General features: G+C 36.6%; 1 protein-coding gene across 1 annotated transcript in view; it reads left to right on the forward strand.

The window, feature by feature from the left end:
- The window catches only part of LOC106668868 (zinc finger protein Gfi-1b-like), a 47,681-nt gene extending 41,749 nt beyond the window's left edge, over positions 1–5,932 (forward strand). The window contains exon 6 of the mRNA XM_014398018.2: positions 3,865–5,932. Coding sequence (XP_014253504.1) covers positions 3,865–4,157 — 293 coding nt within the window. The 3' untranslated portion in view covers positions 4,158–5,932. The remainder of the gene's footprint in view (positions 1–3,864) is intronic.
- Positions 5,933–12,040: the final 6,108 nt, after the last annotated feature.

Below are 12,040 nucleotides of genomic sequence, written 5' to 3' on the forward strand. Positions count from 1 at the left end.
TATTCCTGTACTCTGTTTGTCTACTGATATTTGAAATTGTATAATAATTTTATACAAGAAGAATAATGTATCGAGTTTTCGGGTCACCTCTTCCGATTTTTGGAGGAAACAGGGTTGTCTTATTATATATAGCGCTTATAGTTTTGTGTAGAGGGTGAATGCATTTATTAGCGTGAATGTCTAGTTTAAGAGGACTGATGGAGGAATATTGAGAATCCCATCAACCCCCAATTTGATTTGTTATTTAATAGGTAATGGGGGAATTTCGACAACCCTTTCAGGGATAGGTTCAACCCTGTACACGTGTGTACATACATGTCATATGCAGACTTGAACTTATCAAAACGCAATCCAAATCTTTATTTGATTATTATCTCAACAATAATTAATATCAGGTTTTAATATTATAATTTAGGGATAAGGCCAAAAATGGACGAGTTGTTCAGTTTAAACTCAATTATTAATTTCATTATGCTTAACCTAACATAAGCTACAGTAATTTAAGTAGATGTTTAATCCTGTAAATTAGTATCAACAATTTGAAAATTTGAGAAAAGAAATATTCTTCGAAATTAATCTTTATGTAAGGTATTGGTTGAGCTAAAAAAGTCAGTGTCTCGAGCAGGATTCGAACACACGACCTTCGTCTAAATACGCCGCGCTCTACTACTTTACTACTTGAACTAATGTGACTTCGTTCCACTCGGACTTCCCATCTCAACCCACCTTCAGAATTTTCCCTCTTTTTTGCCATTTTTCAAATGTCGTGTAATCTATTAGATTCTCGGCGACAAATGAAATGGCCACGGAGAGCTTTAGTGAAGATATACTTCACTTTACGTATTAAATCCATTAGATTTCGTGTTCCGATTGATCAAATAACTTCTTTCAATAATTAATCTTTATGTAAGGTATTGGTTGAGATAAAAAAGTGGAGTGGATTGAAGTCACGATAGCTCAAGTGGTAGAGCAGCGGCTTATTTAGCCGAAGGTCATGGGTTCGAATCCCGCTCGTGACACTGACTTTTTTATCTCAACCAATACCTTGCAAAAAGATTAATTAATTGAAAGAAGTTATTTGGTCAATCGGAACACGAAATCTAAAGGATTCTTCGAAATGTTGAGAAAGGAAGTTTTATTGCTATTCGAATTCCCTTATTCCTGATTTTGTAAATATGTACAATTAGTATTAATATTGAAGAATGTTTTTACAGTATGTTGTACAGAATTTTAGAAACTGAAGGAATTTTTGGTGTTTTGTTACTTTTAAACGATTAAATTGATGAGGAATAATCGTAATATATCTGTGAAACGATGTTTCAATATGTTCCGATTTTCTTTTCTTACTGTGCATATGTGTTTATATGTACGGTATTGGTGCATGTTTTATGTATATGTGCGTGGGTGGGAGGAGATTCGAATGCGTTTGTAGTATAGGAGGAGGAGTTTATAAAATTATGTTTATATGCTATTCCTCCTCTCTGCACTCCTATCCTCCGTTCTGCATAAACAACCGACCGATCTCCTTTTATCCATCTGTCAAAAACCTAGGAAAATTTCCCAGTTCTCCCGCTGCTGCTTCTCCAACCTCCACCCATGCCGGCATGCAAGCTAAATCTTCCCAATCAACACCAGGAACTTCGTGGCCATTTCCTTGTGCTTCCCCATTGTTATTATGGCTGTTGTTGTTGTTGTTGTTGTTGTTGTTATCTAGTGTGGACTCACCGGCGAGCTTATTAACAGACTTTAGTGAATCATGAACCTCTTCCTTCGGTTCATTGATGAGGTAGATACTATCTCGGATCTCGGGGTTATTTTTAATTAGAATTGTGATTTTCGGGACCACTTTTATGCCATTAGAAATAAAGCGTTTAAAAATGTAGGATTCGTACTCAGGCAAACTGTTGACTTTAAGAACCCTTTTTGCAATAAAATTACTTTTTCAATCTGTGGTGCGCAGTCAGTTATAGTATGCCAGTGTTGTTGGTCGCCGGGTTCTTTAGATACATGGGGTCTTACATGATAGAAAGGGTACAGAGAAAGGCCACGAAATACCTTTACTACAAGTTATATAATCACAGGAACTGCCATCATTGCTTCTATCAAGCCAGACTTGCTCTAGTAGGCCTGGATTCTCTGGAGAATAGAAGGGTTTTACCTTCCGTTATGTTTCTGTGGAAGATCCTAATTAATTTTATTGACTCCCCGGAGATATAATCTTATGGCTTTAGGGTTCCCCAGCGTCAACTAAGGACCCGTGAATTGCTTAGCACTTCACGGCACAGGACCAAATACGGGTTACAGTCTTCAATCTCCACAGCTGTGCATTACTTAAATAAATTCGCTATCAGTGCAGACCCCTTCTCCTCGTCCCTTCGGATCTTAAAAATAATATTGAACGAGATTTAAAATGTTATTGAGGGTTATTTATTATTTTTGTTGTGCTATTTATTAATCTATTTATAATATTGATTTTTTGTTAAAAGTGTAGGCGCTTCATTGCTGTTATTTTTATATCCTTTTTAATAGTTTATATTGTAATGATTGTTTTGTTGTGTTGCTTGACTGTCCTATGCTTGGGTACCTGGCCTGTTTGCACTGTAAATGAATGAAATAAATAAAAAAATAATAAATCATTTAGCTCCCAAAAAGAGGTTTGAAATGGCTGTACTCCTCCTATCACAGGTTATACTTTCTTGGCTCCTTCCTCTATTAAGTAATTTCTTCCCATTCCTCTTCTTCTATCTGTTGACATTTACGTCGTCTATACTAATTCATTTTCTCCCTTATTTTCTCTACCCCTATCATACAAATCCATCGCTTTAGTCAGTCTTCCTTATCCTACAACCCATGGAACTTCCTCAACTTTTTCCAATTTTAAGCCTCGCCTGCTTGACTGCCCCAGTATAATTTAACACCGAGGATGGTTAATTTTCTGTTAATTTTCCCCCCTTCTTACTTAATAGTGCGTTTTATTCGCTTTTATTTTATTACATTTAAATGTTTATGTATGTATATATATTGTGGCAAATTTTGTACTTTTTGTTATTCAAGTGGGCCCAAAGCCCCAGAATAAAGTTTATTTTCTTCTTCTATATTTAACGTAATATTTGTGTAGAACATATTGGGTGATTAAAAGCTTTCTAATAATGCATTTTTTATTGTGCTTGTTCGTTTGTCTAGCCAAATGTCTATTATAATAGGACAAAGCGGAAAATAAATGTCCCGACTTATTTGCCTTCTCGTCTGCCTCATTCGCACCCCCAGTCTCCCCATTCGGGTCGGAAAGAGACGTTTGTGTTCATTAAAAAGACGTTAATTGTAGAACGACGAGTTTAAAAATTGAAGTAGGAATATGCAAACACTCCAGAACGTTATTAACAATTTCCGGTCCATTAGGCCGCTTCCGACTTGTACAATTACCGGGGATCCTCACGATTAATGCGATTGATTGTCCGGGCAGGGAAAGCCTGGACACCTGAGCCTTTATGGATTCTAGACACGCCATCCTAATAGAAATCAACACGATAAAAAAATCGTCTCATTTTACAATCTGACATACTTTAACGGACAGTTTTTTGTAAAAGATGGTTCTATTCGCAAGTTTGTTTTATGCAATTATCCGGATTTCAAGCATTAAAGCTCATCATCAGGTTGAACGAGTTACAAGCATGTCAATTGACAATTCATGACAAGAGATGTGCTTGTAACTCCTTCAACCTGATGATCTTTAACACCAAATTTGTGAGTAGAACCATATTTTACAAAACGTGATTCTACGTACTCACCCCATCTTCATTATTTCTATTATCGGACGATTTCTGTTTAAATTCTTCCATGTTGTAAATTGACGATTGTTTTTAGGCGAAAAGCCGCACAAATGCGTCGTCTGCTCGAAGGCCTTCTCCCAGTCGTCCAACCTGATCACCCACATGCGGAAGCACACCGGCTACAAGCCCTTCGCCTGCGGCCTCTGCGACAAGGCGTTCCAGAGGAAGGTCGACCTGCGAAGGCACCGCGAGAGCCAGCATCCGAGCGCTGCCTGGCCCGGAGACAGCAACGTCAAGCCTTGGACGCCTGACACCACCACCCAGGAAAAGGAAGTACAGAACACGGGCTCCAAAATCAAAGAAGAGGACTTACCTGCCAACTACTGAAAAAAGCTTGTCTTTAGGAAAAAGCGTCCTTTTTTTATTTCTATTTTAGTTTTTACCTAACACTAGTCTCTCACTTGCAAGGTGGCTAAGCGTGTACATACATTTAACCTTATAATAATCAAACTAGTAAGACTTCAAATTTAAGTTAAAACGTAACAAATGACTTATTCCAGAAACATCTGGTCCTTAATAATAGTCGCTAAATTATAAGGGGTAAATTAAATATGTACAAATCAATATTTTTATGAAGTTATTGGCTGTACTTCACATTGCATCCGTTTTGTTATTACTGATCATTTTTACTTTCACTCTGCGAGTTGTATTCGGTTTAGATGCCGATTTCCACCTTAAGACACATCCAAACAAGTGAAAAAGTGAAGATAAAAATGATCACTTGTAGCGTTGTAGCAGTTCCTCAGCTAGGGCTCTCAAACCGTTATTCTTATTTATTCAATTTGTTATATAAGATTCAATTTTTTAAAAATGTACGTAACTAATATATAACGTGAATATTTTTTGTGAAATATCTCGTAAGACATAATTTTTAATATTACTCCAAATCCTAATTTCGACTTAACTGGACATTGTATAAAAACGATATTAGGCTCATACTGTGTATATTCTGTACAATAATAGATTCAATAGAAAAAATTAACTTTAATTGTCTCTCATCACTGCCGCTGCCAAAGATCAGATGAAACGAGGCCTAGCCACGTTGCAATTGCTGAAAGAGAGTTCTTCCATGTTTGTATAGATGTACCATTACGGTTTTTAAACCAAGAATGTAATATATTGTGAAGTTAAGAGCACTGTATGTAAATGACGACGTGCAACTTGAATGTTCTCCAATCGAAATAATTCTTGTAATATCAAACCGCAAGGCAACTGTGTTGCTCGAAGCACCTAGTTACCCTCATATCTTCAAATTTGAAAAATCCCTATGATTTGTGTACAAAGGAAAACTCGACATTCTAGATCATTTCTGTAAATCGTTACCAAAAAACACAAATTACGTAACTATGGTATTCTTATAAGGGAACGTTATAATTTAAAGTCTGGTTATAATTATATGTTAAAGAGATGTGTTACAACAGTTGGTCTAGTCGACTACAGTCATTTGAAAGAATTAAAATTTTGCCAATGCCTTTTTAAGCCAAAAGGGTTCAAAATAGTCAAGGATGAGTTTTGAAAGTCATGCATATTCATTTCACCAGTCTAAAACTGGTGAATAGTTGTTAAGAAAACAGCGTGTAACATACCAAAATATTGTATATAAACGTAGATGATAAGGGACCAAAAATCAAACATTCCGTCCTCATAGAGATTGCTTAGCAAATTATTTTTAAAGAGAATTTTTATTGAAAAAAAATTTAAACTTCGAGGTGACTCTAGTCGCGTTTGGAAGTTGTCAAATTTTGTGTATTATATTTTTTTTCGTTCCTAAACCTTATTTTGTTTTATAAAATTATTTTCTTTTAATTTTTTTTTATTCAAAGAGATGTCTGTAAGATGTGCACTCGCGTCTCTCTAACTTGCACCTTTTAATGGTATTGTACCGAGTTCATCAGCTAGTAAACCAAAGAAATGTCGAATAAGTGGGAAAGCCGACTTGAAAAAGTCGCCCGGAATATGATGAAGTAGCTGTAGAAATTTGTGATATTGTATTATTTTGTAGATAGATAAGTTAAAAACAAAAGATTTATATCTGAAATAAAAACCGATGTTGCCTTACTAGAAATTTTTAACTGTAATTGTACTAGCTTTATTGAACGAGAGCATTTCGTACTGTAATATACTTTACAAAATAAATTAATCAATTAAAAATGTTTTAATTTATTTTTATACACCCAAAACCTTTTATCTTACATGTCAGATAAACATTTAATTGTAAACAAATTATTCTAAACCAAAATAACATAAACAAAAACCAAACCTCATAAAATAAGAGATAAATATTCATAAGTTTTTTTACCTTTCATTCGTGGTTTCCTATCAAGTGATAAATAAAAACAGAACGGAATTATCCTAATATATTCCGCTATTAAATCTTGATAACAAACTGGGAACACAATGCGTTGCAAATAAAATGGCAGGTATAAATAACCTTTACTTGTCAGTCCAAGTAGTTAGTAGATAGTACAAAGAATTTTAAAGCATTTTAATTCTACTGGTGCTGATAAAACTTGATGTAAATTCATAATGTAGTCAGAGGTAAGAAGATTGTGATTCTTTATCACCAACGAGGATTAGGTTCTGCACTACAAAGATGATTAATCAAATTAGATTTCATAAGCTCTCTACTGGGTTGTTTCGCATGAAATGTCCGTTCCCAAGGTAAAGTTTTTAGTAAAATTACTATACAAAAACCAAATCATTTTATTCGAAGTATTTACCCTCAGTTTTTCACATTTTTCCCAACGCGTGACCAACATTTTTATGCCGGAATTGAAGAATTCTGAACATTGAAATGAAACAAAATCTCAAAACGCTTTTTGGACTTGAACATCATTTTCAAACATTTTCTCTTTGGCGAAGTTGTCTAAATTCCTAAAGAGGTGACAATCTGTTGGAGACAAGTCTGGAGAATAGGGTGGAGCTCTTTCAATTTTATTCAATTCACTATTTTCGTAGTCCGCTTGACCAATTAATTAAGGTTTTTAGTTGAGATGAAAAAAAGTTAATGGCACGAGCGGGATTCGAACCCACGATCTTCGGCTAGATATGCCGCTGCTCTACCACTTGAGCTATCGTGACCTCGATCCACTCGGACATTAACTTCCTATCTCAACCCCACCTTATGAGTTTCCCTCCTTTTTGCCATTTTTAAAATGTCGTGTAATCGGATTGGATTCTCGACGATAAATGAAATGGCCACGGAGAGCTTTAGTGAAGTGTACTTCATTTTAATCATTAAATTCACTAATTTCGTGGTCCGCTTGACCAATTAATACATTACAATTAATTAAGGTTTTTAGTTGAGATGAAAAAAAGGTAATGGCACGAGCGGGATTCGAACCCACGATCTTCGGTTAGTTACGCCGCTGCTCTACCACTTGAGCTATCGTGACCTCGATCCACTCGGACATCAACTTCCTCCTATCGTTCGAATCCCGCTCGTGCCATTAACTTTTTTTCATCTCAACTAAAAACCTCTTTCAATTTGTTTAATGAAGAGATTTTAAAACATGTGGCCTGGCGTTGTCGTAGAGGAGTGTAGGACCTTTCCAATTTACGAATGAAGGTTATTTTTTGAGTATTTTTTAAATACATTTCGTCAATTTCCTTGCAATACGATGTAGAGGTAATGGTCTCACCTCTAGGCAAAAAACAAAAAAATAGTGAATAATTCCAGCCATGGACCACCGTATCTGCACCATCAAATTTTTGGGTGCAAATTTGGTTTTAGCATGGGTCCTGGTTCTTTCATCGATGTTTAATTACTGCCCTGACCGACGTTGCAAATGCAATCTATTTTTCATCGCGAGTGATTATTCTTTCAAGAAAAGGCTCGGTTTGTTGCCTGACGAGAAACGAAACGCTTGTCTCAAGACGCTTTAACTGCGTTTAACTTATTCGACGCAACGCTATGCGACGCTACCCGATGCTACCCGACGCCTTGTCACGTTTTGGTAGGGTGTGCAAATATATGCGACGTCAAGCGCAGGCCACGTACAGTCACACAGCGTACCACAAATCAGTATCACAATCGCAACGCCTCTTTTGTTCTTAATGCATTATTTTGAACAAAACCAGGTAATAAATTGTTAGTTAAATTCATTACATCAAAAAATGGTATTCCGGTGTTTTGACCAATTTTCTACCAAACCATTAAAATTAATTTTTTTAAATAAAAACTAATGAATTTTTGATCTCGGGTAAAGTGGTTTACATTAAAATAAGTATGTTGTAATTAATATAACGACAATAATACATGTAGTTTGAATAAACATATGAGTGTCTGGTTCTTTTCTCTTCAACTTTACTGGATGCTCCCCAACGAAAATCTGTATGGTGAGGACTTGCATCGCGTAGCGTAAAGTAGGGTAGCGTTGCATGGCAACGGGCAAATGTAATACAATCTTATGGAAAATTGGATTTTGGATTTGCGCCGGGTAGCGTCGCATAACGTTGCATCGGGTAAGTGCGTTCCCGGCTTAGATCCGGCGGTATGCCTACACGCTCTCTGTGTGGAGCGTTTCTCTCTATTAATGATGCTATTTACTGCAGGTTTATTTCAGGATAGTTAAATGTTAGGAAAAGGTTCTTCACGTGCTTAGTATACATAATAATCTATATATAAGTGGGAAGTTTATGGGCCGACAAACAGCTAAGGTCATCGCCGGCCCTCTGCGAGTTTTCCATCTTTTTCTTTTCTTTCGTGCATATTTTGTTTTAAACTGCATCCATTTGAGTGTCTCGATCTGGTTACTGACTCTGTGATTTCATATATATACTACGTTGATATTCTAGAATGCCAATCTCTCGTTTGTACCTCAGGTTGTCAAATATAGAATAAAAACAAAACATACAATACATATATATACATCACCACAAACATAGATGTCTGGTCACATTCATTCCCCCAGAGTACTCGATATTCCTCGGGGCGGGGTTATAAGCAACCCCTTCCTTTCACGCTAATAAATTACTTTTACTCTCCAGACGTCATATACTCACCCCAGAGTACTTGATATTCCTCGGGGCGGGGTTATAAGCAACCCCTTCCTTTCACGCTAATAAATTACTTTTACTCTCCAGACGTCATACACTCACCCCAGAGTACTTGATATTCCTCGGGGTACATAATAATCGTTACTAAACTTCTTTCCTTTGCATCATCTTGATTAGTAAATATTGTATGTGCAAAAAAATTGTCTGTATTTATTTTTGTTATTTGATTCGTGTAACGTCAGAACAATATTTCAATTAATCTTTATTAGTGATAGGAAATGTAATTTTGTAAAGCGTATTCCGTTAATTGGATTGTAAATAATGATCGGTTGTATAAGTCATTAGCAAAATGAATACTTTTGATTCCTTTTGACTGTCATGAAATTCCCGGATGTATAATTGCTCGGAATCGCTTTCCGATAAACATTTCCCATTTAATAAGACGGATCCTGTGGCCGGCTCGTTTCAACGTTAAATATTCACCGTTGTTACTTTCCCCGCCCCCAGGACGTTCCGTACGATTTGTTAATTTAAGGGCGATTAGCATTGAAACGACGAACTTTTACTCTGTTTTTCTCCCATAATAAATTAAAACGATTCCAACATAATTCACGCTGTGAGCGGAGCCTTAAAAGTAAAACGAAAGGTATTCTGAGATATCGACGCGGTAATCAATATCCGCTCACTTTCATCAATGTTCTACCTTTTTCATTTTAATTTTTTGTTTTTTAATTCGAACCGGAAGCAGTGATGATTCTAGGTTGTGTCGATTCTACACTGAGAGGCAAAAAAGTGCCCACCCTTAATATTTTTAATTATCTCTTAGCCAATCCTCCATTGATTATGTAATAACAATATTTGGTTCCTTTATAAAGGATTATAAATAAATAAAACACAGATACAATATCCCACTTGTATTTACAATTAGATTGTGTAAATCTTCTTTTAGCTTCTTTCTAACTTCCCGGTGGTTTGATTATTTAAGTTGTACCATTTTGAAGTTTCAAATTTGTTTGAATGATAGTTTTAAGTATATACAGAAATGTTGGATGTTGGAAGAAGCATATGTGGCGCTTAACATTCCCAGAACAGCTATCCAAAGGGTTTTCCATTACTACAAATACGAGAGCTTACTCAAGAAGGCATGGATGAGGTCGCCATCACGTCACATCTCGGAGAGATGATCGATTTATTGTTTCGAACGACCTCTCTAATCGACATTTCACCGTTGAGATGCACCAACGACTTCAACAAGTCAGAAATGCACTGCAATGCGAAAACTTTCAAAACGTGGATTACGTGCGAGAGGTCCTGTCACTGGTCTAGAACTTCTCGAAGAACAGCTCGGTTAAGTTTCGCCAAAAAGACATCAATCAATTTTGAGCAAGATTGAACAAAAATATTGTTTTCTGATGAGTCAAAGTTTCGTTTGAGGTTTGAAGAAGAGCAGGAGAGCGATATATCACCGCAAAATTTCTACTCCGGAGAAGCTATGGAGGTGGCGGTGTTATGGTTTGGGCAAGCAGTATGGAAGGTCGCAGGGGGCCGCGGTAGCCGAGTGGCTAAGGCGTCAGACTCTCGGCTAGTAGATCCCGCGGTCGTGGGTTCGATCCCCACTGTCGCCTCTGGACTTTTTCTGACGCCTAAGGGGACCGATGGCCGCAATTGAAAGAAATTGACACGGCACTCTTCAATGGAAGGGGCGGGATCGGATCTCAACGACCCTGAATTTGGTCCCAACCCCCTTCAAAAATGAGTTTCTTCGATGGAAGAACACCGGTACAACGGGAGTCAAGTTCACATTTGTGTTGCGAGCCCTCCCCCAAAATATGGAGCCAGAGGTAAAGTGCAATAAGCTGTACAGCTCAGCTGCAAAGAACAAAAACAAATATGGAAGGTCGCACAAACTTGATCTTCAATTTCTAAGGTTCTCTAACAGTTGCGTGATACATTGAAGCTTAAAATGTTTTAACATTGTAATGTAACCACTATCGGCAAAACTAGGCTGATTTTTTCATTACTTTATACAGGGGATGGATTTCATGGTCACTATGGCTTGTTAGTTTTCAATGTAGTTTCGAATGAAACAATTAAGGTCTAAGAGAAACGTTTTTACTCAAATTTCGGCGAGGCGCATTTTCGCATTTCACCGAATAAATTGAAATGCGTGAAAGGTTAGCCAATCAGATAACTAGATAATCAACAACTAACTTTTACCATAAGCTGCGAACAGGATTGTCGAAATCGGTGGAATGTAGTGGTTTTACCTGTAAATTCTACGACCACATCCGAACTTTGGTGTTTCTTTTCTGTTTTTCCGTAAAAACCGAAGAGAAAGAACGCTTGGATTGTCTTATTCTTACCAGCCTGCACAAGTCTGACATGGGATGTACACTATTTCAACGTCTAAAGGAGACAGGTGTAAAATTAACTCTTATGTTGAATTAAGTCGTACGTAAAGTGTCTAGTAACACTGCAATTTAAAAAAATACAAATGCAGAACCTTTATGCATAGACAAAATTGAGTGATGTTTCTGAACCTTATAAAGAAAGTAAAAAATGAAAAATTTGTTTTAAAATCTTTGAAAAAAAAATAATATTCGGGGATTTCCCTTTTACAATGATAACTCCTGTTGCTAGTGCACAGTCATCAGTCGACATTATTGTAGGACTCTGTTGACTCAATGGTGACACCGTCCCTCCCACACGTGCAACGAACTGAACACGTTTCTCTTTTGTTGCTACGAAGCGCGACACTAAGAAAATGTTTATTCGTGTTTCTTTCTTTCTATCCAGGGTGTCCTCTTGAGGCACAAGCTATGCCAGTGAATTTCACACTTCAGAATGGCACAAAAGTTCATAGAACCATGATCCAATTCTCGATCCATTCGCAGACATTCAATTTTCGTTTAACTGTTTACGGTTTTAGTCATAAATCTGCTCGTAGCTCTTCAACTATTCATCTTAGACTAAATCCGAAAAAGGCATTGAAAAGAATGTTATATTTTCTATAAGAAGGCACCCTTCTAAAAAATTGAATTTAACTTTTTGTAGAAAAAGTAGATCTTTCAAAAACTGCTTAATTTAAAATTTGTCAAAAAACTAAATTTACAACCCCATCGTAAAAATCCGTGTTTTAGCTTGGCAAATTTCATAACATCTTTGTTTTATAAGCTTGCTAGCGGTTAGCCCTTTTCTTGGATTATATTGAG

This window comes from Cimex lectularius, unplaced genomic scaffold (genome assembly GCF_000648675.2).
Source record: "Cimex lectularius strain Harlan isolate CLEC.00 unplaced genomic scaffold, Clec_2.1 scaffold155, whole genome shotgun sequence".
NCBI lineage: Eukaryota > Metazoa > Arthropoda > Insecta > Hemiptera > Cimicidae > Cimex > Cimex lectularius.